The 27,273-nt window shown below is 45.9% G+C and overlaps 1 protein-coding gene across 1 annotated transcript in view; it reads right to left on the bottom strand.

Moving 5' to 3' along the window:
- The window catches only part of GDF6 (growth differentiation factor 6), a 15,948-nt gene extending 2,316 nt beyond the window's left edge, over positions 1-13,632 (bottom strand). The window contains exon 1 of the mRNA XM_019630120.1: positions 13,209-13,632. Within this exon, the coding sequence (XP_019485665.1) occupies positions 13,209-13,632 (424 nt within the window). The remainder of the gene's footprint in view (positions 1-13,208) is intronic.
- Positions 13,633-27,273: the final 13,641 nt, after the last annotated feature.

Genomic DNA, 27,273 nt, shown 5'->3' with positions numbered 1-27,273 from the left:
TTTTTTTTTTTTTTACATATTTGTGCATGAAGCCAACCCCACTTCAATGTGCAAGGCAGAAAGCTAACCAGATTTTTCTGCCTTCTCATAAAATATTTACAACCCAGCAAATACAAAAATCCCCAAAGCCCCCAGCTTTCCCCAGAAGCTAGTAAACTTTGGGTGGATTTCAACAGTAAAAGTGTCACTGGGTCCAGGGTCTGAACCCTCACTGCCTGTCCAGATGTAGCCCCAGGGCATTGGATGCAGCCACACCCAGTCTCCATTCTGGGCTGCCCGCGGGGCGGGCTGCCTCACTCTGACACACAAGTCCTGACCTGAGAGGGAGCTGTGGGAAGGGTTAGAGAGGTGAAAAGGGAAAAGCTGCTGGAGGCAGTTGATTTATGGAAGCCAAGACCTTCAAACCGACCAGGGTCACATTAAACTCAGTGGAAATTCAACACACTTTCTTCTCCTCCTTTAAAGAAACCTGTGCCACCACCCAGATCCCTGGGCCTACAGCCTTAGACTTCACTTTCCTGCATCTCATATTTCTCCCCAAACCAAGGATGTGATGAGAGGGACAAACCTAAGGCACTCACTGCACCAGCTAAAAAAGTAAGGATGAAATCATTTTCATCCTTACTTTATCCATACGCACAGAACAGTTCTGGAAATAAAAGGTAGGTCCTATTGTTCCCATTTTATAAATGGAGAAATCAAAGGTTAGAAAAATTAAATTAATTACCAAAGTCTAACAGCTAGTAAATGGTGAGGTTGAAATCCAAACCTAGCTCTATTTAACTCCAGAGTGGAAAAATTTAGCTTCTAAGCCCCATTTCCTCCCTGAATATAGTCCAGGTACTGAAAGTAAATGCAACTTTGCTGGCCAGTGATATAAAGGGTGTGTGATACAGTATCACACTATATGTACAGGGTTTGATAGGAATACAACCTGGGCTCCCTTAGGAAATCATTTCCATCTCTGCTTATATGCTTCTTGAGATAGTTGGCACCAGCTGGAGAACATTAGGCAGGTGTAAAGGATAATGATTTATTGATTTTTCTCTCAAGCAATATGGAGAGCTCAGCCTGCTCATGTTGCATTCTCTTTTTCTTTTGTAGGTGTGGGCTAGTCAATGGCTAGCTGCATAGCTCAGTCACATTTCTCTGTCTTCAGGAGTGGTCAGAACAGAGGAAAGTATCTGTAGAGAGAGGGCTGTACTGATTCTGTAGACTTGGGCATTCTCTTTCCAGGGCTCAGAAATGAGTGTAAATGGGAGTTTCCACCTGTATCCTGCGCCTTCTCTTCCCATACTAGACCCACCCCATGGTTTGATGAGCCTCACCTGTATGCATGTGGACACCCTGACTGACCCACAGGTCCAAGCTCCCAGGCTACAGGTACATGCATCCGTGCTGTGATACACTCTTAGGAAGACAGACCCCATGGAGAAGCTGTCCAGGCCCTGGAGGTGGGCTCAGAACTATTTGGGCAAGAACTCTGTAGCACAATCGAGTAGTAGCTGTCAAAACCACTAAACCTGCAGGGTCCTTTCCATCTGCAGCCTCACCAAAATTTGTTCGAAATGTAAACTCTCTCAGGCCTCAGATGTTTGTGGTGGGGCCTGCGATTTGCATTTCTAGTAGGTTTCCAGATGATACTGATTCTGCTGGTTGCGGAATCCCACTTTAAGAATAACTAATCTAAATGATTACATCCCTTCGCTCTTCAGATTACCCACCATTTGGGGAGGGCACCATTGGAGATGGACAAAACGGAACCTTTCCAAGCACAGGGCCCAGGGCAGGGTTGGAGATGGTCTCACAGAACCAAGTCACCTTCTTGCCCCAGCCCTTCCCCCCCCCAGCTACCCTCATTTTTTTTTACTGTCTCGCTGGGTCTCCAGAAGCTCTCACCCCTAAACAGAGGTCCAAGAAGGTGGCTGCTCTCTGCACCTCCCCTGCAGACCACATTCCCCACCTGTCTGGACCTGCTCTGGAGCCAGGAATCAAGAAATAGCCCAGAGGAGGCATCTGACCTGGGGAGTGCACATGTCACCATCCACTGTGACCCTGCAGACACTTTGTCTGGTGACCCAGAATCACAAGGCCTGGCCCTGCTGCTGTGGCCACCTGTGGGTAGGAAACTGGCCCTTCACACTCCTTTCCACAAGCCTCCTCTCCCACTGTTTTGTATAAATGAGGGCTGATGTCATCAAAAGGCCCTCTCTCCCATGCCCTTGACTAGAAACCACTGCACTTTTCATTTCAAAATCTGCTTGTGACACTTTCTTGTGTCCTGCAAGCGAATCCTAGGCTTTGGGCCTTTAAGTGAAATTGATCAGTAATGTATCTGGAAATTTTCTTTCTATTTTTGCTTTTAATTTGCACCAACCTGGTCTGTTACAGCTTGGTTCACACCCCCACTTAATTCAGTGTTTGTTGAGTATTATACATATAGGCCTCTCAATTTACAATCGCTGGATTTGTGCTTATCGACGTTTCCCTGGCGGGTGGTAGAGAAAGGAGGGGGAGGAGAGAAGGGGAAGGAGGAAACCACCCGCCTATTTGAAGACATTCTTTTAATAAATAGGTCAGCCTTTTTGAGTTAAAAGCAAGTTGGTAAAAGTCTGAGGGCACCTTAAACATACCCATCTGGTGTGAGATTAATAAAAAAAAAAAAGAAAGAGAAGCAAATAAGTAAATGAGGAAAAAAACTAATTACTTGCAAGGTAGGGACCATCACGCCCATTTTAAGTAAGGAAACTGGCTGAGAAAGGTAACGGCATCTGTGCAGGGTCTCAGTACGCGGCTGGAGTTAATGAGAAGCAAACGACATATCGGAAAAGAAAGGATGCCCACGGCACCAAAGACCGGACCCCCCGGGAACCTGAGTCCCAGGACGACGGCCTGAAGGAGAGACGCGCAGCAGCGGAAACCACGCCTCGCACGCCCGTCACGGGCTCCTTCGGCTGCCGGAGGCTCCCGTAGACCACCCTGTAGAGGGGTTCTGAAAATCGGCCACTTCGTTTGGTCTGAGAGCAAGAAGAGCCAGCACTACATTTTTTCCAAGACATCTCTGAGATAGGCAATCAGCGTGAGGTTCCTCTTGAGAGTCCTAGTTGGATTTTCTGTTACTCGTCGGCCTCGAGGGTGAGCCAGCTTTTCCGACCTCCAGGGCCCTTCGCGCTACAGCCTCTGCTTCCTGCCGCTTTTCCGCGCGAGTGTCCCTCTTCCCTGGACCGTTACTGCTCAGGTGTCTAGTTAGCCTCTGCCCGCCGCCTCCAGACGTCCCGCCACGCGTCCCGCCCCACATCCTCCAAAGGCACAGACCCTGGGGCTCAGAAAGCCCAGATGACAGGGGACTTTCCCACCCCGACTCCCCTAGGTGGAGATGGGGGAACGGAGTAATCATCTTCATGAATGAAACTCCACAAGTCTATACAGCTACGTCTTCCCTCCACCGCTCATTTTTGAGCCAACAGCAACAATGAAGCTTATGGGGCACCGCCTTTGTGCCAGGCACGTGCTCATGGCTCTGATGACCTCTGTCACTGAATCTTCACCTCTCTTGTCCGAGGTCCGTCTTACTGTTAAGCTCATTTATAGATGAGGAAACCGGGGTTCCAAGAGGTGTCTTAACTTGCCCACTATCTTTCAGCAGGTAAGGGACAGGATCTGAAGGTCTTAGTTCCAACCCCCGCCTTTAATCCTTCGGCCACGGCCTGCTATCAGGGCTTTGAAATGGCCTTGGAGCAAAGAGGAAGGGGAGAAATGGGACGCACATTCATTATCAATACTATCAACACAAGGTGGGCTGGATTCCCCCAGGATTTTTTTTTTTTAAGCAGGGAATTCATGCCTGGGTTTGGAGTCACCTCTTCCCCAGGTCCCTCAGCTTGAGCATTGCCCTGAGGACTGGCAGTCCACAGGTGTACTGGATAAGTAACAATGAGCCACCAGCCCTTCCACAACCTTCCTTTCCCGTTAAGTCCTGTATAACTGAGGCCTCTGGGTAATTTGTGCTCCAACCATTACCCTCTCCTGGGACACAGTGATCTTCTAGGCATCCCTCTGTACTCTTGTCTTGAGTCCGGCTTCTGTTAAGATCTGCCTTAAAAACTGCTGAGCTGGCTAAGCATCCTCGCCGAGGTTCGTATTCAGGAGGCAGTCCACACAATTCAGCCTCTCCAGGATGCTCTCGCTTGACCACCCAGCGAAATAATCATAATAGCAAACACTGGTGTAGCACTCACTATGTCCTGGGCATGACCTAAATTCTGATAACTCATTTAAACCTCAAAACCACCTATGGGGGGAATAAAAGATATCACCATTATGCGCATGTTATGGGTCAGAAAACTAAAACAGAGCTTAAAAGTAACTTGCCTAAAATAGTAAGAAGTCTAGCTCCAATATCTGTGCCACCAACCTAGACATCCCAGCCCTAGATCTCTGGTCCTGGTAGAATCCCTGAGAAGTCTCCAGCTCTTTCCTACTGCCCATGCCTCGAGGGAGGAATCAATCCTGGTCTCCAAGAGTCACTCACTTTCTAATCAGCAGAACTGAAGGGATGCCAACGATTGGACTTTTGAAAGAGAACTTACAAGGAAACTTAATTTTCTCATCTACAAAATGAGGATAATAACACCAGCTCACAGTCACTGAAGGAAGGGTGGCAACTGAGATAAGGAGTAGGAAAGACTCTCTGACTATGTGTGCAAATGTTAGTTTCTACTGACAATATGGAAGGATACACAGGTATCCAGAGTCTAGGAGATATAGATTTGAACCATGACATATGACTTACTGGCTGGGTAACCTTGGGCGTACAGGGTTACATAATCTCTCCCAGTTTCATAGGCCTCATCTGTGAAATGGAAGAACCACCCCTATTCCACAGGGTCATTGGAAAGGTCAGAGTCAAGGCACCCAGCGCCGTGGATGACACACACAGCACCCAATGAACGCAGCCAGTATTACTACAACTACCTGCATCCAGGTAAGGGAAGATGCACCTGGTCTCCTCTTGGTCTTCTTTGAGGGGATACAGTTCAGGCCTCACCATAGGATTCCCAGAAGTGGGGGGAGGAAAGGCGGTGGGCAGAAGTGATAAAGAAAGAAGCAGACGTGTCAGGTTTCTGCTCATCTAAGTTCCAGTAAAGAGCAAGGCCCACAGGGGCTGGGCCTAACCCCCATTACCTTGATCCTTCCTTCTCAGTCCCCAATGCCACATCCACCACTGCAGTCCCTCCCAAAATGTCAGGTGAACAGACCACCTCCAGCCTACATCTTGTCCAATAGAGGGTCCTTCTGGCAGGTTCCCTCCTCCGTGGGATCAGGGTCAGTGCTAGCCCATATGCTATCCCATGTGTCTCCCTGGCCGGGTGATAGCATCCCTGAGAGGCCTGGCGGTTAGTCTCCTTGTCCCTCCAGCCACCCCTCCCCGTTTTGGTGCACTTTTGTGAGGCACGATCTGTCCACCAAGCCAGTGTACGGTGGAGGTGGGGGCAATGTTCCCCATCTTCTTCACTCGGCAAAGTGCCAGGCACGTGCTGGAGGGGACGAGGGGTGGTTATAGCAATTAATGATCTCTTGGGCTGCAGCGTGACCCAGCCAGCAGCGAAGTTGTTGTTGGTCAGTCTGTCAGGGTGTGAGACTCCTGGACACACACTCATCAGCCCAACTCTTCTCTGGGCTTTCTAGGATAGCTTTTCTACGATAGCTTGCCCTGCATTTCTCAGCTTCCTTCCTCCTTTCAAAGACCAGAGGGACCCAAGGCGAATCCTCCACAGAGGCTTTTCCACCCTTGCTCCAGGCCTCGCGGACCCGCGCCCTCCTCCCTGCGAGGAGCCTGGGCCTTGTAAACCCACACGATGAAGCGTGTCTAGTGGCCTGCTTGTATCCTGCAGAGAGATCTAAATAGCATTCGCACAGCAAGCTCTAGCTCAGAGTGAGGCAAAGAGGTGAAGTTGGGAAGGGATGGGGGAGGGAAGGGGAACCACGTCTTCCACTAGACGGAAAACTGAACTCCGCGCGCCCTCGGAGCCTCCGCCTCCGACCGCAGTATATCGCTAGTATCTGGCGGAAGAAGCGGGCCAGCCTTTTCTCCTTAGTGCCGGGCAATGGGCATCCCAGCAGGAATCCGAAGGCGCTTCAAAGACACTGCTTTTGTCTCTCTATAATGAAATGGATTCATTTATAAAATAGTTTCCATGAACTTGGTGCAAACCCTCATGGCCGCGCGTTCGTGAAAGGGGCGCAAGAACCAGAGATGTGAAGCCGACCGAGATGAAGGACACTTCACGAGCCGTCTCTTTTCACAGTGGTCTCACCCTGGGCTCCCGACCATAATAACTCAAGTTTTAATTTGACATCACTTTAGATGAACACCAAGTTCGGTACGCTCCCCACACTCTAGACACACTCTCCCCACCTTTCTGCTGCGCGAAAGCAGCCTGCGCCCAGATTTCCTTTGCCCTGGCATCCCCTCCAAGTCGCTGCACTTCCCCTGGAGCCTCGCGTGCTGGGCCGCGCGCGACCGGGTTGATCAGTCTGGGGCCGCCCTACTAGCACCGCCGACTAGTAGGGACTCCAGGGAGCCCAAGGGAGCGCCACAGGCCGGAGTGGGGTTGCGGGGGCGGGGGAAGGAGATAATCACAGACTTGAAACCGCTGCCTGGGCAGGAACAAGATCCGGCCTTTTGACTTGCGAGTTTTAAGGTAAAAAGTAGAAGAAAAGGTTCCCACCTTACATGGTTTCCCCACTTGGACCAGTTCTGTGGTTGCAGATTGGTGAAGGGGTTCATACTGGCGTGTTGCTGTGGGCAGGATACTGGACGCTCAGCGCCCAGGGGGCCTGCGCAGGAGAAACCTCAGTGATGTGTTCTTTAAAAGAAGTGCTAGGCCGGGCGCAGCTTCTGAAGAAGGGATGGTTCAACTCTGTTCCACTTGAGCTGACTCCCGAAGTCACGCCATAGGAAAATGAGATCCGTTGTGGCAGCTATGGGCCAGGGTAGAGCATCGTTCAATATCATCCCCACGGGGCGTGGGAGGAGCAGTGGGCCGTAAAGTGCGGTGGGAGCTGGACCAACTTGCTTGGTAGCCAGATTTACAAGGCAGGCGCGCCGATTTTCTTTGGTTCCTATGTCATTTAGCGAGGAAGCCGGGCGTGTAAACCACCCCCGGACCCCAAAGACGACACTCTGCGCTGACCCTGCTCCCGCTTTCTGTTTGGCTCCGGAAGCTAAACCCCGCCAGCCTGAGCCAGAGACCCGCCCCGCTTTTCTCCTGCACGCCCACTAACGGGTCCCTTAACCATGCCCCGCCCCCAGGCGCCCGGGCCACTCGCGAAGCAGCGAGCGCAGCTCGGGGAACGTCGGCCAGTGCCGCCCGCAGCCAACCTGCTCCAAACGCCTGCAGCCCCTCCAACCCTCGGTCCTCAGCAGCGCTAATGTATTGTCCTGGAAGGAAGGGAACAGCAAACTGAAAACCATTAGGCCGACAAAGACCTATTTATTTCCTGTAAACAGGAGATACCATGTAACGGACATTGTACCTAAAAGTAAACAGCCAAGGCTTTTTATAAGAAGGGGTTAGAGGCAGCAAGTAGATGCCAAGCAACGAAATGACGCGGTAGATGCACTTTCCCGCTTTCTAAACCTCGCGGCCTCGGCTCAGATCTCCTCCCCGGGCCCAGACAGCATCGTTTGAGCTGGGGTCTTCTATACGCCAGAGGTTATGGAACTAATGCCTTTCCCTTTACTTAAACCCCCCAGGATTATTGTTTATTTGTTCGAGTTCGTTTGATGTACGCAGCAGCCCTGGTGGAAAACAAAAGTTCTCGTTTTGCTCTCTTTTCACCACACCATCTTTCTCCCATCTCTTGGTCCGGTTCCCTTCTTCTTTCCCCACGCCGCCCCAGGAAGACGTCACAAATTTCGAGGTGTGCAGCCGCCAGAACCCCAAGCTGGGACAAAACGGGGCCTCCATCAATGCAACACCCCCACGTTCCCAGGAGGTCCTAATGACACGCATCATCCTCTCTGATCGGAAGGTGAAGCGAGCGTTCATGTCTTGATTCAGTTTGCCGGGGAAAGGATTCACAAGGCCTGTCGTGGGCTGTGGCTTAGGTAATTTTTTTTTAGTGTGCAGAAATGACAAGGATGTTTGAACACATTTTTCGATCCCCACCCCCACCAGCAACTCAACCGCGCAAACTCCCAGAGACAGAGGACCTCCGGCGCGGGGAGGGACGCTCGATGTCTTTCTCAGATTAGCCTTCCCTGCGCAGGAAGCTCGCTCAGAATTCTGGCGCAACTTGCCCTCTTGCTGCAGAAGACACTCGATGTTATTAGCTTCTTGCTAAGGCGGCCCTTGAGGCCTTAGGGATGGGGACGTGACAATAACTGATATTTAATAAGCCAATGGCTAAGGGGTTGGTTTGTGGCCTTAGTGTTTTAATCATTTGAACCAGAAGAGCAGAACAAACTTATGGTTCAAGGCTTTCTTCCCTATACCCCGGGCTTTTTCCAGGACCTTTCAGTTTACCTGGCTGGAGGAGGGTCCTGAACCTTCAGGGTGACGCAAACCCCGCGCCTGCGCTCGCGCGCGCGCGTGCGTACACACACACACACACACACACACACACACACACACACACACACACACACACACACACGCATTTGAACGCTCAGCAATCCTTTTCCAAGGCTGTTCCCTCTTTCCGGGGAAATAAAGCCTAGATTAGAACCTTCTGCCGGCTTCCTCACTTGGCCGTCTGGTCTGCATTAGTGTTTTTATAAGGGACTCAAACAAATCGAATACAAGGTCACCAAATAATTAACAGTTGTGAATTCCCTCCGTCCCCATTAAAATACTTCCCTGCTTATATTTCATTTTCCGTTTGCCAACGACAACAGGGTCCAGGCAAAAGCACTGCTGCGTTGATTACACCACTCTGCGGCCCAGGTCCACCCAGAAACTCGCTGTTTTGCATAAACATGCTGTACCATGGACACTTCAATCGTGAGGGAACCATGCGGCTCTTAGAATGTGCTCCTTGCAGACCGGCTACCCCACAGTTGTCCTGCCCTGCCCCTGATAATCACGATCCAGAAGGTAAACCAAGAAGTCAACAAACAACCGCAAACTCTCCTGAGAGTCATTTCTAGGGTGTCAATTTCCTCAAGGATGTTCAGATCTCGTTTTGGTTTTTATCTTTCTCTGCTGCCTCCTTTCTGAGAATGCTATTGTGACAACCAAAAATTATTTTTAAAGAGTATTCTTATTTCAAATCATCTGAAAACATAACTCACAGCAATATTCTTAGACTCATTTGGGTTTCCTCCTCCTTGGGAGGATTTTTGTCCACCTTGTTGGAATTTTGTGACACTTCTCACTACATAAACTGAAAGTCCGAGTTTTGTTTCTCTCTCCCTCCCCCTCTATCTCTCAGCCATGTTGAATTCATAGAAGTTCTAATTGTCTGCCTTTTCCAGGCCCCAGGGTACTGAGTCCAGTCTTTTAATGAGTTATATCTTGTGCTAACTGTTATTTTCCTATATCCAACCTGGTCCATTCTGGTCCTATAATTGTACCAACACACACATGCACACACTGTCTCATCTTTATGGATCCAAAATCATTTTAAAGCACAATACAGAGGCATTTTAAAAGATCAGGAATAACATGATTTGTGCCTTTACAAATAGTATAAAGAAGAAACAAGGCACTGAACAGAGTCAGACCCTTAAATCCAAAGTTCCACTCAACCGACTAACTGGGTCTTAAGAGGCTACAGAGGAACATTAGCCGGGGTAGGAAATCTCCATTGTTTTACTTCTGCTTCTTGCTCCTTTCCTTTAGAAACTTCCACACCCCTTACCCTATTCATATAGTGCCGTAGGCACTAGAACCAGAGGTGAGCTTCACCTCTTATTATCTGTGTGACCTTGAGCAACTTGCTTAACCTCTCTCTCTTCCTAAATTCGCCCGTAAAACAGTGATTTTTAGGACTTTCCTGGAAGTTGTTATAATTAAGTGAAATAACTCATGTAACAGATTTTAGCACAGTACTTGGTACACAGTAAATGCTCAGTGTATCTTGTTTATTATTATTACCCCTAGGTGTTTGGAATTTGGAGAGCAAACTGAAAGGAGGAACATCCTTTTTTTTAAAAAAACTGCAATAAGGTCTCCTCATGGTGGTGGTGGTGGTGGTGGGGAGGGTTGCAAGGGGGAACATAGGACAGAACGTGCTGTCTTAAAGCACTCTTGATTCACTTTGGACAGTTTATCCCTGCTCTCCCTCTCTTAATCACACACTTCACATGTAACTTTTGGGGTTCCAGTTTCCCAGGTGAGGAAAGCTTTTTACAAATACTGTACATGAATAAGTAGTTCTTGCCTCTTCAGGATTCCTGCCATTTTCTTTGCTCATCCCCCGGAGGGACGCCAGCTCCCCGAAGCTGACCAAGCCTGCCACGTTCGATGGCGATTTAAACATCACCGAGGCAAGGCGCCAAGTTAGCGCGGCTGGCCCAGCTCTAGGCTGGTGGTTGCTCTTTCCTCCTTGCTCCGCCATCCACGGGTTGGGGGAGGGGATGTTGAAGGGTTTGGCGCGGTTCAGAGTCCCCACGTGAGAGGGGCGGAAGTCCTCAGGAGACGGGGATGCGCGGCTGGCGGGTCCCTTCCATCACGGGAGACTAGACACCGTTTGATGTGTTATGACATGAACCCTCAATTAGATCGCTGAGTTGAAACACTCCAATCAGGGGCCCGATGCTAAGCAAGCCCCGGAAGGTCCAGCCCGAGGTCACCGCTGGTGACACATCAAATCAAAATCAGTGAGAGGGAAAGTGAGGCTTTCCCTTTATCAAGCTGGGGCTGTAGCCTGCACGGTACCCCCTCCTCTGCACGCCCCCTCCAGCCCGCGGCTCCGCACTCCTTCGCCCCCGCGCGGCCTGCGACGAGTCGCGCAGCCTTCCCAGTTAACTAACTGCAGTTCTTGTTTGCTGGGAAACTGAGGGCGTGGGAGAGACCGCGCCTTTGAAGCTGCGGTCCAGGTGGTCAGGTCTTCTACTGCTGCGGACCGCGCACAGCTCCAGCTCTCGACGGCGTTCCGGAGTTGAAGCCGTACGTCTGGATCTCGGTCCGGCTAGCCTGGAGACCTTGCCTCGGAAACAGGGCCCACCCCACCTCCAACCTGGGCGCACAGCCAGGTCCTTCCCTACCTCCGGCGCCCAGGGGCGCTCAGCGCGGTGCCTGGGGGAGAGGCTGCATTGCAAGCTAGGTTGAAGCCAGCCACTGTCTGCCCCAGACCTGAAGCCCCCCAAGACTCCCCCACAATCGCCTGAATGCCTCAGGCGTCGGTAGAAACCTCGGAACCGCCTGCAGGGTCCCTTGGTCCTGTGCCAAACTCACAGGGCGCAGCGAACGAGCTAGGGGTGTCTGCTTGGGGGAGGAGCAGAAATTCTTGAAACTTCCCTTCGGAGGAAAAGAAAATGCTTGCCCAACCGCCCGCCAGCCTGGGCCTCCCGGATTTCTTCCCTTGGGGAAAGGCCTCTTGAGCAATCTCTCTGAGTTTTCTTAGTCTCTCCTTCGACTAAGGTGGAGGAAAAGGAAGATGGTAAACAGAAGATTAGGAGGGAGAGAGACAGAGGCAGAGCTGGGGATGGAGAGGGGAAGTTGGCGAGCTGCGCTGGCAGCACCGAGGCCTGGGACCCAGTTTTTTATTTGCAAGGGTGACTTTAGTAGTCCTAAAATCACCATAAAATATCCGGCGTTAATTTGCGGCCTGGACCTTTCAGCAGCTCATGAACCTCGCTGACCTCCGGCTGCAGCCGCGAACCTAGCGAGGGCAAGACCCTTCCCGCAAGGAAGGCGACTACAAGTGAGGCGGCTGGGAGCTGGAGCCCGGCAAGCTCCGAGCCTTCAGCCTGTTCTGAGAAGCTTCGAGGACGTGCGGGGACCCAAGGCAGCCAGGGCGGTGCAGCCCTCTCAGCCCGAACCCGGCGCTTGCAGGTTCCTGGGCGACCCCACTTTCACTGACCGTAGTGGGAGGTGGGGAACGGTTCAATGCGAGGAGCTAAATCTGGACAGCATGATGGAGCAGATAATTCCCTAAATCTCTTTTATCTGCTCCTTCCTCTCTTCTCGTCCTTCCTTTCTTTTTTCTCCCTCTTTTCCTGTCTCCCTCTACGTTATTGTCTCTCCGCTGCAGGAGCTGAGTTCCAGCCTGTGGATCCCTCCCCAATTTCTGGAACCAGGGGGAGCGCGAGGCTCTCTCGAAGGCACTCGCCATGCTCCTGACCAACAGCCGCAGCAAGGAGCCCGCGCAGGAGTTCCGCAGACACCCGCGCCCGCGGAGGAGGCCAGTGACGGGGGCTCTGGTAGGAGCGCAGAGAGAAGAGCGTTGGCTAGCTGAGAAAGGTGGGTGAACACACCCATGTGGATTAAGTACTGTAACAACAAACCCCCAAACTTAGCTGCCCTGCCCCTGCCTCCGGCCCGCCCTGCCAATTGCTGCTTCTGCCTTTGCAGAAACCACTCGGTTGTGGCCTCGGAGCTGCCAAGAGAGTGCTTCAGGAGCAAAGAAGCCCGAGGGCGCGGGCTCCCGCCCGACTGACGATATTCACACCCAGCACAGGGACAAACCGAGAAGCCTGGCAGTCGCGGGGCCAGGGCACTGCCACACGCGGCTCGCAGACTCGCTTCTGCCGGCTTTTCCAGAGCCGACGGGAACACCGGGCTCTCCCACGCTCACGTATGCTGCAGGGCCCGCCCGGCCCCCACCGCAGCTCAGGCCTTGGACCGCGCACCCCATACAACCCGGGACCCCGTGGCACGGATTCCGTTAGTCCCCGCAGCGACCCCTCTACAGCCCAAGTCATTTGCCTGCCTCCTCCCGTCCTCCACACTTCCTCCACCAGCCACCAGAGGAGCGGCCACCACGCTGCTTTCTGCAAAAGATGAGAAAGAAGGAAGACGGGAGAGAGAAAGGAAGGAAGAGGAAGAAGGAAGCGAGGGAGGATTGCAAACTGTAATTAAATCTGCAGCCGCATCCAGAAACTTACTCGGGCTTGAGAAAAAACACTTTAAGAAAAGAAAGGGGGAGGTGTCCAGAGCGGGAAGGGAGTTCACAAATGCAGCCTCCTGCCAGAGCCGGAGCAGCGCCCAGGCTGCGGAGCTCCAGGGTGAAAGGCGACGGGCGTCTTTGCCACTTACCTAGTCCCCTGTCTACAAAGCTAGTGATCGTATTAGCCGACTTGGAAGATTGGAAGAAACTGGCATTGATGCCCAGCTTCTCGGCGATGGAGTAAGTCCTGTAGATGGACAGCATGTACTCGTGGGGCACCACGCGCGGGCCCCTGCCTGGCAGCTCCTGCGCCTGGGGCTGCTGCGGTGGCCGCCGCAGGAGCTCATCCTGCGACCGCGGCTGTGGCTCCTCGGGCACCGGGGGCGCCCTGGACGAAGCACTCTCTGGCGGCGCTCGCGGCATCTTCCGCTCTTTGCGGCTTCTCATTCCCTTGGCTGAGCCCAGCTCGGCGGAGGACGAGGAGGATGAGATGGAAGCCTGCTGGAAACCGGGCAAATCCCACAGGAAACTGATGAGGAAGACCGCTAAGAGCAGGACCCTGGGAGTATCCATGGCGAGCGAGTGGCAGCGTCTCCCCAAGAGGCGGCTGTGCTGGGCGCGAGGGGCGCAGAGCGGCTGGACAGCGGCGGGGGCCCGGCTCCTCCTGCGGACTCGGAGTGCGAGGAGCCGGGTCCCAGCCACACAAACCCCGGCCCTGCCACGCCCCCTCCCGCCCCTAGCCGGGAGGGGAGGGGAGAGGAACGGAGGGTGGGAGGAGAGGCCGGGGAGTGCGGCCCGGAGGTGTGGGGGAGAGGGGCCGCGGTGTGCTGGTGTGGCAGTGAGAAGCAGCGCCCCCGCGGGACGCGCGCGGGGTTGCGGGGCGGTGCGCTCAGCGTGGGCTGGGTGCTCTGAGTTGGAGAAGGCGGGAGCGGCAGCCCGGCAGCGAGCAAACCAGGGGTTTCCTCAGAGTCAGGGTCTCCCTAGCACTGTTCGAAGGTCGGTCCCTGCGCAGCGCCTGGGTCCTCGAAAGTCGCCTCCACTTTGCTGAGAGCGTGCTGCCCGGGAGAAGGGAAGCGGTGGTGGCGTTCCCCAGAGACAGCTCCGAGCTGGCACCCTTGCAGCCGGCTGCGCGCTAACTCCCGGCCGTGGTACCTTCCTTCCTCGGTCCCAACTTCCAGGCAGGCGGTTCGCTCCCTTCAGGGCCCAGCCCAGGGCCGGAGAAGCCTTGACGCGCGCCAGGCGCAGGGCCCAGCCCTGAACAGTCCCATACTCTCGTTGGGGTACCGACCTCCACAAAGGCAGGGCATCTGTTCCTGACCCTCAAGGTCAGGCAAAGGCCACGAGATTTTAGAGTCTGGATGGATTCTAAAAGCGGCCGCGCTTTCCTCCAGGCCCCAACGTCTCGAAGTCCCCTACCTCTTCTGACTCTGGGTTTAGCCGCTTCTTTTCTCCTTCGTCTGTTCCTCAGGTCCTCTTCCCTCTGGAGGCCTGGCCCCCGCCTCCACGGCATCCCCATTTTTCCTCTTTTTTTCCTCCCGCCTTCAATACTTTCTCCTTCCCCAAGTGCCTCCTGCATTCCAATCCCCTTCTCCCCAGCCGGCTTCCCATCTCAGTCTGCCCTCCCATCGCTCTCTGCCTTCCCACCCTCTCCCGCCCTGGCCTCCACCTCCCCGTCCACGGACCCTCCCTTTGCAGCTCTTCCCCAATCTGTTTCTCTTCAGCCCAGCCTCGCCCCATCACGAGTTTCCTTTATCTATCCCCAGATTCTCCAGGCCTGCCTTCCCGCCCACTGCCCCGCTTTCTCCCCAGCCGGACGCTGCCAGTCCAGGCGGCGGGCTGCGTCTCTCCCGCATCGCTTGGTGCCCTGGAACGCTAACAAGCTTCCCTGTGCATCTACTAGATGCTCAGCCCCTAGCCATAACACGCTCTCCTTTCATCGTCCCAACAGCTCTGTGAGGGTGGCCTTCCTGTTTTCACGTGCACAGATTTAAAAACTGAGACTGAGAGAATCATTTTTAAAATGACTTTTCCAAGGACACTTAACCAAGAAGACATGCCGTTAGGGACAGAACCCAGGGCTCAGACCCCAAACCCAGTGCTCTTCCCATTTCAGCATAGAAAACTCATTCACTGGCCCAATATCTCCATTTCATTCTTGCTTTTTTCTTTTCTTTATGGTTTTATTTGATCTGCCATGGTTTCCTCCCCCTGCTGCTGACATGTGTGTTCTCTCTCTAACCTCTCTGTTCCCCTCCTGCTCCCTTCTCCCCCTTCTCCCTTTTGCTGTTTCATTCTTTTTCCTGTCCCTGCTGGACCCACTCACCTGACTGTTGGGGGAGAGAGTTTTGTGTCCTTGCTCCCTTCCCTCCTTAACTTCCTTCAGGTCTGGGCTGTGCCCCCCACCCTAGGCACTGGCCTTGACCTGGTAATGGCAAAAAAGAGAACTTGTGCATTGGGCACGGTTGTAAGCCCAGTATGTATATTATTTCATTTAACCCTCAAAATGATTTTATGAAATAAGTCCACATTGTCCCTATTTTACAGATAGAGAAACTGAGGCCCAAGGTCACACTAATCCAGAGCCTGGGCCCCTAATCACTGGGCTATGGAGCTACTGCTCTCCTCTTGATCTCCTTCGTGGATTCCCCTTTTTGGTCTGATCCCAGTTTTGGTTTCATGATTGTCCAGTTCTGAGACTTTGGACTCCAAGGTGCTTGACCATACTTCCTCTCTCTGCTTTAAAGTAATTGATTATTTACTAAATTGACAGCATAAAAAAAATGAAACGAAATGAAAACAATTGCTTCTCAGATTTTTGCTACTACAACAAATCAAAATGTTTTTGCTTTTATGGGTTCCCTTCCAGTCCTTCTTTATTTTTTTGTGCCACACCGTTTTCATATTATTGTAACCCAAGAATAGATGCTATGTTGTATCCTTCCTTTGTTACTTAACATTATACCCAAAACACGTCTGCTGGTGCTTCTTTTCATTTTCTTGGTTTGCTGTACTACTGCCAAGCCCATTTCCTTCAAAATCTCTCCCCTGTGTCCATCTGCCCCTCTGCAGGTCTTCACCATCCCACGATGGCCTGCTTATGCCACCTCTGAAAAACCACAGACTCAACACCCCTCATTTGTCACTTGCAGGAGCAGCATTTCCCATTCTGCCTACCTGTCAAGTAGGCGTGCACATGTCTTGTCTGGCCTGCTCTGTGCCTTGCTCTGCCCATCTGCCTGAGTGTCATCTGAAGAGGCCTTCCCCTTGTGGTGTCTCTCCACCCCTTCCCTGAGGGCAATGAAAAATTGTGGTTTGTGTTATCAGTATTTTAATTTCTATCAGTATGGTGTCTGGTTAATTATGATTCATGGTTTCAGACCCTCCATCCAATAAAGTGCTTCCTGCCTGTGACTGTAGCCCTGTGTTCTCTCTTTATCTTGCCCACAGCAACTATTATCTGATATAAGTTATAGGTAAACAGGAAACAAAGTGATGAGCTTATTTGCTCCAGCTTAGGATCTCTCAGCACAATAGATGGAGTCATGTGTAAGAGTAAATGGCACTGGGACAGTGACCACAAAGGATGTGGTCTGTCTTCCCGGCTTCAGGATTCCCCTGGAGCAGATATTACTCTGCTTCATTGCTACCAGTCTCTGGTCTATGCAAGGAGAATGCTGTGCTTTGCCAGAAAGGATTGCAGTGCTCATTTCACAGGTGAGCAAACAAAGGGACACACAAACTCAGAGGAGGGTCCTTAGGTCATAAACGGTCAGAAATCTAGCCAGGATTAGGAGGCAAGTCTTTCTGACTCTTAATCCAACCCTTTCCATATATTAAAATAACATTTTCATTTTTCAAATATAGTGAAAATGGTCCACATAAATGTATAAAGAAAGCCTTTTCTCCTCCTCTCTTTCAAATAAGAATTCACCCCAAAGTTAACAAGGCTATGCCAAGGCCTTTGCTCGCTCGCTCTCGCGCGCGCTCTCTCTCTCTCTCTCTCTCTCTCTCTCTCTCTCTCTCTCTCTCTCTGTGTGTGTGTGTGTGTGTGTGTGAAAAATAAAGATACAAAGAGCACAGTGCAAGTCAAAACTGCTTTTAGATCTCACATTTTAACAATTTAAAATAATGTTATAGAATTAAGCTTTCAGTCCAGTCCTAGATTCTCTCGTAATTTCTTCAGCAATTTTATCTATGAAGAACATAAAAATAGGTGAGAGGTTCTTAAGCTGAAGTGAGAACGGCCTGTGTAGGCACCTTTAGCAGCTCAGCCAGGGCATTCTTTTCGTAGTTAGATTTTTTTTCTCCCCAAATAGAGGGAAATACAGACAACTGTGCGGTATGGTATGTCCTGCCCCCCTGTGGACGCCGATGGAATTACCTACGGAGAATCAAAAGCACGATATATGGGAATGTTCACAGGCACTTACAAGATGAGCAAGAAATAGTGACATCTATTAACATGATTTTAAGAAATCAGAAAGTCATATGTAAGGTGTGTGTAGCATTTGGCAACAAAACATCCATAAATGAAAGATCTGCCTGCCCAGAGATACAGAACCAAAGCAAATAGAATTTTCCTGTTGCTATCCAAAATCTTTAAATTATTATTTCATATTAATCCAAGGAAAGAAGATTCTCTAAAACAAATAAAGGAGTTTATCTGCTTTATTAGGTCATTTTCACTGAAGTGTCACTTGAAAGGCAACTTGTATAAAAATGACTATGGACATTTGACTTTTTGTACAGGCTCTACCCACAGGTGAAGTGGGCAGAGCAGTACCCATTATTTAAAGGCTCTGGAAATATATCTTAGGAGGACATTATAGTTTGAGGTACTGTCTTCATAAGATCCCAGTTAAAATACAAATGTTGTTGAGTATTTTTGTATTTTACTGTCACTATTATGCTATTCTGAATAAATTGATAAACCGATAACCTGATAGGATTAGCTAGCTGTCACCTATGTTGTCCAACATAAATGAGACTTCAGACAGGTAGATTTTGATTAAAAGAAGGATAATGACCTGGACCAAGGCAGTGGGTTTAAAATTCTGCTCCTTTGAGCTTCTAGAGCTTCTGGCAAGAGTAATGGGGACACTAACCAGGAAGGGCTCACGTTGCCCATAGTTGCTCTAACCTGAGCAGGTCTGCTCTTTAGTTTTTTCACATTTCCATAAAATTTCATCTGCAGAAAAGTTCCCTCAACAAAGAAAAAAAATAATAAGAAAGCCATTGTCTTAGAGTCCTGAGCAATGTTCCTCATAGAGGGTCAAGGGGGAAAAACGTAGGGAGTCCTGAGGATCAGGGTAAAGGTGAGGACTCTGGAAAGGTGGAAGGTGAGTTAAAAAAAAAAAAGAAGCCTTTTAGGGAAGGGTACACAAGATAAAACTCCTTCACAACGTAGACCAGGAGATGCCAGCTCAGTAATTCTTCCTGCTTCCCCCAATTTATATAGAGACTAATCTTTCCATTTCCTTTGTTTGTTTGTTTGGGCATTCCCATTTTTTCACGGGATGATTTACAGACAAGTTAGATGAAATGGAATCAAGAGTTGTACTCAATGATATAATAGTCATAACCTCTCTGGGCCTCAGCTTCCCACCCTATCAGCTGAACGAGGTCTGATTCAGAGATCCAGTCAGTCCCATGCCTGCCACCTATATGAGAGTACTGAGATGCACAGAGAATTCGATGTAGTTGAAAGAAGCATGTAGACCCACTGTGTGTACCAAATCAATCCATTCACTGCTATCCTTTGGTTTCACACAGGGCACATACATGTCCAAACATGTTGTAGTTTGCCACCACCACCAGTGGTTCTCAAAGGGTGGCCCCCTGATCAGCAGCATTATACATAACCTGGAAATTTGTTAGAAATACAAATTCTTAGGCCCCACCCCAGATCTACTGAATCAGAAACTCTAGAGCTGGGGCCCACCGATCTACATTTTAACAAGCTGAGGTTTGCAAACCATTGGTGTATACCATGAAATAAGGGCAAGCTACCTGCCAAGAACTTTAAGAAATGCTTTGATTTTTAAGAGAAAGCTGTAAAGGAAATGCATAGTATGCAACTTTATTCTTAAATTAATGATTCTCATTCCTAATGAGCAAATAATTTTCATCCCCCATGCAAACCAGGTGTATTTAATTGCTTACAGTCATACCAGGCCAAATGTGACTAATCTGGCCAGATCTCTAAAATTAAGTGGGGTCGGGCCTGTTTAGAACCTGAAAAGGAGACAAAAACTGTATCAGAATGAAGCTAACTGTAGACATCTTATAAACTATGGATGTTAAAAGAAAGAGGAAGACATTGGAGTTGATGGTTTGTATCCCATCTCAGTCACTTCCTAGCTATACAAACTCAGAATCTTCTAACTTTAGTTTTGTCACCTTAGATGGAAGTGAAAATATGTCCCTCTAGGTTTTTTATGCAGATTACACACATATGTAAATTCTTATTAAGCATATGTAAATTCTTATTACAGATATTAGTAGACACAATGATCATTAATTACTCAACCATCTGGATTTTTTAAAATATCAAATAATTCTCTGTTAATTTAATTTCATTTAATTTTTATTTATTTATTTCACTTTGCATACATTACTTTAATTTGCACAGCCACCCCAGCGAGATGGGTTTTGCCCCTCTTTTTACCATAAATACATATACGAAGTGCAAAGAGGTTAGCTATCTGTTAGTTTTAGTTAGTTCTCAATCTTTATACCTTTGTTCTAGAATTACATTTTAAAAGTTCAATTTAACTAGCTTTCATAACCTTTTAAGAATTTATTTTTCCTAAGTAACTTCTCTAAAAAGGCTAAATTTGTTTGTTGTCATGAGCTTTCACTGTATTTCACTGTGAATTTGTGGCAACACTGTTCTTCTGTAATGATTCGACATGTTTTATGCTTGTCCAAACATTCTAGATTAAAAACACATTGCAGTTTGCTAATAGGTATTGGAATACTTAAATTGAGCAAAATGCCTTCTCAAATGAGCATATAGGATGCTTATGAGAGTAAAGATGATTAAATTCTAGGAATAATTTGATCCTTGCCAAATCTTGCATGAAAATTACGGTTATATAGGAAATTATCTTTCCTGTTTAGGATCAGAATTGGTTTTAAAAATTACTACCAACTTTGTAAACATTAAAATAGAAGCAATAAAGATGTGAAATTTCACACAGGGGATCTACAATATTTGGATAATTATAAGCATATGGCTACTTTACATGAGATCTCTTTTAAAAGTGTATTTACTAGGGCTCTGGGAAAACAGAAGTTCTCAAATTCAAGGTTTATTTATATGCACTGAGAATGTCACCTTTACTATCAATTTAGCACGATAATTTTTGCTTTAGAACTCCAGATAGTATTAGCTAAATTATTGCAGTATCTGTTGTTTATTGCTCTCTATTTATTACTATTCCAAGTTTTACTTGTAAAAGAGATTGCAAAGAACAATTAACTACTTCATTAAAAGTGGTGAATGCTTTCTCAATAATCTTAGAAATCATTTCATATATTTTATGTTAATATTTAGGGCATAAGACTACACTAACTAGTTTCAAATAGGAATGATTGATATAACTATTTAATTTCATGTGCTTTTTAAAAACAATACTTCAAAGTATTTGTTCCTATGAATCACTAAAAATAAAGACAAATCTGTTGCCTATTCATTTAGAATTAAATAAACACTTTAAATTTGAGAAATTTCATTTTGAAATTAATAAATATGGGATTTAGCAGTTTGAAAAGTCAGTGTAAGCTTTACCTTTCCTCAAAAAGCCTTCTGTCCACGACTTTGCTTCTCAAATGCTGAGATTATGAAATGCCACAGTTACAAGTTATAATGAATTGGTCTTAAAAACAAAGTACAGAGACAGAAAGTAGAATAGTGGTTGCCAGAGGTTGGAGGGAGTAGATAGTAGGGAGTTAGTGTTTAGTGGGTGCAAAGTTTCAATTGGGGAAGATGAAAAATTTCTAGAGATGGATGGTGGTGATGGTTGCACAACAATGGGAATGTACTTAATGCCACTGAATTGTACACTTAAAAAACGACTAAAATGGTCAATTTTATGTTGTGTATATTTTACCACAATAAAAACTACAAAGATTTAATAAAACAATTCAAGACATACCCATTTATAAAATAATATGCATAAAGGCAGAACTTTCTAGACAGCTTTGTTGAAAATTTTGGCTTCTTAATCCCTTTTTGCACAGGCTGTTGATAAGCACAACTGACAGTGAATTTATACCTATCTACACAAATGTCTTTTGGAAAATTTGTATTAAGCCCTTTGGGATTAAAACCCAACTCTTCTCCACCTCTCCAACTGTATCATGTGAACCGTCTTCAATTCCTTTTTTTCCCCTTAGATAAGATCATTTTAGTTTGCCTTCAGTTATTCCCACTTCCTTGACTCCTGAGGCTTTTTGATCACCGCCTCCTTCACTGTATGCTCTTTCTCTCTATGAGTCATCTCTGCCTGTTTGGCCTAAGCTTGTTTCAGTTGGGTTTTTAGCTCTCATTGTCCTCACTCTTGGTCCTGTTATCTTCTCTCTTTTCATTCCCACCCTCTCCTCTTTCTTCCAGCCCCTTCTTTTTATCCCCTTTATTCCGTCACCCTTCTATTCCTCTCTTTTAACTAGCTAGCATTTGGGACTGAATCATATTTAAAACTTTTCTTTCACATTGATAGTAATTGAAGCACCAAATGAATTGAATAATACATTTTTCACTTAAAAAAAGACAAAAACAAAAATCCTACCACTTGAAACTAATCTACTTTTCCTTTTATTTAAATGCATTTCCTTATTACTATTGAAATCAAATCAGTAATAAAAAAACTCCTTGTGAACAAAAGTCCTGGACCAGATGACTTCATAGGTGAATTTTACCAAACATTCAAAGAAGATTAACACCTTTAGTTCTCAAACTATTCCAAAAATTTCAAGGGATGAAAGGCTCTCAACTTCATTTTCTGAAGCCACTATTACCCTGATTCCAAGTCAGACAAAAACATAACAAAAAAAGAAAGTTATAGGCCGATATCCATGATGAACATATGAGGTGTGATCAAACAATACAGTGAATGTTTAAATAAAAAAAGAATTATTACACTAAAAGACACATTGCCACTAATCCTCCTCAAAGCACCTCCCCTCCCTTTGAACACACTTATCCCATCATTCTTGCCACTTTCTGAAACAGTTCTAGAAGTCCTCTTCCATGTCATTAGTTGTGCTGTCATGGCTACCTTGATGTCCTGAATCCATTCAAAACATTTTTCTTTCATGATCATTCTGACTTTGGGGAAAAGCCAGAAGTCGCATGGTGCCAGATTTCATGAATAGGGTGGATGAGGACACACCATAATGTTTTTATTTGACAGAAATTGCCATATACTAGAAGCGATGTTTGACATGGAGTGTTGTCATGATGGAGGATGAAGCAAGGACTCTCATGAAAGAGGACTTCCAGAACTGCTTCAGAAAGTGGCAAGAATGATGGGATAAGGGTGTATAAAGCAATGGGGCATCTTTTCAGGGGGGTTAATGGAAATGTGTCTTTTACCATAATAAATTTTAAAAAAATTTAAACAGTCACTGTGTCTTTTGATCACACATTGCAGATGAAAAAATTCTCAAAAAAATATTAACAAACTGAATTCAGCAGTACATAAAAAGATCATACACCATGAATAAGTGGGATTTATTCCTGGGATGCAAGGCTGGTTCAATATCTGCTAATTAATTAACGTATACACCACATAAACAAAATTAAGGATAAAAATAATATGATCACATCAACAGATGCAGAAAAAGCATTTGACAAAATCCAACATCCATTTAGGATAAAAACTCTCAGCAAAGTGGGAATAGAGGGAATATCTTCAACATAACAAAGGTCATATATGACAAACCCACAGCTAATATCATACTTAACAGGGAAAGCTAAAAGCATTTTCTTAAAGATCAGGATCAAAACAAGGATGTCCACTTTCACCACTTTTATTAAACATGGTATTGGAAATCCTAACCACAGCAATCAGACAAGAAAAAGAAATGAAAGAGATCCAAATTGGAAAGGAAAAAGTAAAACTGTTATTATTTGCAGATGACATGATACCATATATACAGAACCTGAAAGACTCCACCAAAAAACTATTAGAACTGATAAACGAATTCAGTAAAGTAGCAGGATAGAAGATTAATATTTAGAAATCAGTTGCATTTGTATATACCAATAACTGACTATCAGAAAGAGAAATTAAGAAAACAATCCCATTTATAATTACATCAGAAAGAATAAAATATGTAGGAATACATTTAACCAAGGATATAATAAACTTGTGCACTGAAAATTAAAAGGCATTAATGAAAAAAATTGAAGAATACACAAATAAATGGAAAAAGAGTCCCTGTTATGGATTGGAAGAATTAATATCATTAAAATGTCCATACTACCTAAAGCAATCTACAGATTGATTGAATATAATCCCTATCAAAATACCAATGATATTTTTCACAGAACTAGAAAAAATAATCTTAAAATTTATATGGGATCATAAAAGACCCTAAATAGCCACAGTAATCTTGAGAAAGAAGAACAAAGTTGGAAGTGTTACAATACCTGATATCAAACGATACGACAAGGCCATAGTAATCAAAACAGCATGGTACTGGCATAAAACAGACACACAGATCAATGGAACAGAACGGAGAACCCAGAAGTAAGCCCACACCGATACTGTCAGTTAATCTATGGCAAGGGAGTCAAGGGAGGCAAGAATGGGGTAAAAAGAGTCTATTCAATAAATGGTGTTTGAAAAACTGGACAGATACATACAAAAACATGAAACTAGGCCATCTTTTTACACCATTTACAAAAATAAACTCAAAATGGATTGGAAACTTAAATGTAAGACCCGAAACCATAAAACTCCTAGAAGAAATCATAGGCATTAAACTCTGAAATTGCTCTTATTTTTTCTGATCTATCTCTTTCGGCAAGGGAAACAAAAGAAAAAAAAATAAATGGGACTACATCAAACTAAAAAGTTTTTTACAGCAAAGGAAACCACCAACAAAATGGAGAGACAATCTAATGAATGTGAGAAGATATTTGCCAATGATACATCTGATAAGGGGTTAATATCCAAAATATATAAAGAACTCATGTAACTTAACACCCCAAAAAACTAACAGTCTAATTAAAAAATAGGCAGAGGACCTGAATAGACATTTCTCCATAGAGGACATACAAATGATCAATAGACATATGAAAAGATGCTCAACGTCACTAATCATCAGAGAAATGCAAATTGAAACCACAATAAGATATCACCTCCCACCTGTCAGAATGGCTATCATCAATAAATCAATAAACAACAAGTGTTGGCAAGGAGAAAGAAAAGGGAAACCTCATGTACTGTTAGTGGAATTGCAAATTGGAAAACAGTTTGGAGGGTCCTCAAAAAATTAAAAATAGAACTGCCTTATGACTCTGCAGTCCTACTGTGGGTATTTGTCTGAAAAAAACCCCAAAACACTAATTCGAAAAGATAAACAAAGATTTGACAATTAAGTTCGCGAACTTGTTGCAATGATGTTGCTAAACTTTTATGATATCAGAGGGATTATTCATTATTAATTTGTACCAAGTGGACAGTTAACCAAGTTTACTAACTATTTGGAAGTGCTGAAAAGGCTGAGTGAAAAAGTTAGATGCCCTGAATTTTTTGCCAATTCATGGCTCTTGCATCATGACAATGCACCAGCTACCACAGCACTGTCTGTGAGGGAATTTTTAGCCAAGTAAACAAATAACTGTATTGGAACACTCTTAATACTCACCTGATCTGGCCTTCAATGACTTATTTCTTTACCCAAACATAAAGGAAATATTGGAAGGAAGATATTTTGATGACATTCAGGACATCAAGGGTAATATGATGACAGCTCTGATGGCTTTTTTCCAGAAAAAGAGCTCCAAAATTGCTTTGAAGGGTGGACTAGGCACTGGCATCGGTGCATACATAGCTTTCCAAGGGGAGTACTTCAAAGGTGACCATAGTGATGTGATATTCAGCAATGAGTTATATTTTTTCTAGGATGAATTCATGAACTTCATTGCCAGACCTTTCATATACACCCGTATGTTCATTGCGGTATTCTTTACAATAGCCAAGATATGGAAGCAACCTAAGTGTCAATCAATAGATGATTAGATACAAAAGATATGGTACATATATACAATGGAATACTACTAGGCCATAAAACAGAATGAAATCTTACTATTTGCTACAACTTGGATGGACCTGGAAGGTATTAGGTTAAGTGAAATAAGTCAGAGAAAGACAAATAGTCTATGATTTCACTCATATGTCAAATATAAAGAACAAAATAAATGAACAAACAAAACAGAAATAGACTCCAAGATGTAGGAGAATAAGTTGTTGGTTACCAGATGGTAGAGGGTTTGAGGGGGTGGAGTGAAAAGGTTAAGGGATTAAGAAGTACAAATTGGTAGTTACGAAATAGTCATGGGGATGTAAAGTAGAGCTTAGGGGAATATAGTCAATAGCATGGTAATAAATAAATGAATAGTGCCAGGTGGATACTAGACTAATCGGGGATTACTTTCTAAATTATATAAATGCCCAACCACTGTGCTGTACACCTGAAATTAATATAAAATAATATTGAATGTAAACTGTAATTGAAAATTTTTTATAAGAAAGGAAAAAAGGTTAAGGGAAATAAGAGGTTCAAATTTCTAGGTATAAAACAAATAAGTCATGGGGATGTAATGTACAGCATAGAAAATATAGCCAATAATATTGTGATAGCATGGTACGGTGTCAGATGGTTGCTGGACTTACTGTGGTGATCACTTTTTTAGATATATAATGTTAAATAACTCTGATGTACACCTGAAACTAATACAATATTGCATGTTAGCTATATTTTAATACAAATCTTTTAAAAAATAATAAGTTGAAAAAAACCAAATTGACAATTTCAATATTGTGACCCAATGCCAAATATCCTAGATTACAGTGTTTTACAAATCATGGGTTGTGACATGTCAGTCAGTGGGTTATGAAATCAGAGTAATGAATAATGACCAGCAGTTTTTTAATTGAAAGAATGGAATGGAATAGAATGCAACAGAATAGAACAAAACAGAACAGAACAGAACAGAATAGGAAATATCGGAATGCCTTGTGCATAGTACAAATATTGTCTTGGAAAATTTTTGTTTGAGGTGTGTGTGTGTGTGTGTGTGTGTGTGTGTGTGTGTGTGTGTGTAGAGCATATAAAATATACTATAAACAAGGTTGTTTTTGGATTTAGTTTTTCAAAACAAGTTGTTTACTAGTAGGGACACAAGCTAGGCCACATATGTGTGAGACTGATAAGAGTGAAGTGAAAAACATGTTTTTGTGTGAAACTGAGTATAATAAAATTGAGTAGTAAACATGTTCACCAAAACAACTTCCGGTTATCACCTAAGAGGTGAACAGCTGGCAAACAACTTTTGGTTATCACCTAAGAAGTAAACAAGTCCAAGGAAAAGAGGATAAAGGCAAAACTCCAGAGCAATGCCATGAGCAGTCTGACTGGGCACTCCGGCTAAGACCCTCTGCGAGGTGCAAGCCACTATACTCCAGGACTCTCTGAAGTTCTTCCTCGCAAGACCAGCTTGCCCTAGACCCGTCGTGGGCCCAGTCGTCTTTGGCACGGTCGTCTTTCCCAGACCAGGGACCTTCTCCATCTCGATGGACTCTGGGACTTGGTACGTTATTAAATTCTATTCTATTCTGTATAACCCTCTGTGCTTACCAGAGCATTGGCCTCTGGAGGGACCTTGATTCCCAAATAAAGCTGTGTTACTCTATCTGAACCTGTGTGTCAGGATTTTGTTCCCCACTCGCGTCATGAGTACCACGCAGGGACATAGGGCCCTGCCGAGGGGTTACTGTCCCCTTGACTTTTAGGAAGAGACTAAGTGTGGCGACTGTTCTTCCAGGCACTCGCAACAGTGTGTGTGTGTGTGTGTGTGTGTGTGTGTGTGTGTGTGTGTGTGTGTTATGGGTTGCCTGCATAAAATTCTAAGGGATGTGGTTAACATTATTTTTTAAAAAACCAAAAAACACTTCTTTAGAAAGATTCTCTAACCTCCTT

The sequence above is a fragment of the Hipposideros armiger genome, unplaced genomic scaffold (genome assembly GCF_001890085.2).
Source record: "Hipposideros armiger isolate ML-2016 unplaced genomic scaffold, ASM189008v1 scaffold_896, whole genome shotgun sequence".
NCBI lineage: Eukaryota > Metazoa > Chordata > Mammalia > Chiroptera > Hipposideridae > Hipposideros > Hipposideros armiger.
This window is presented reverse-complemented; position numbering and strand designations above follow the sequence as displayed.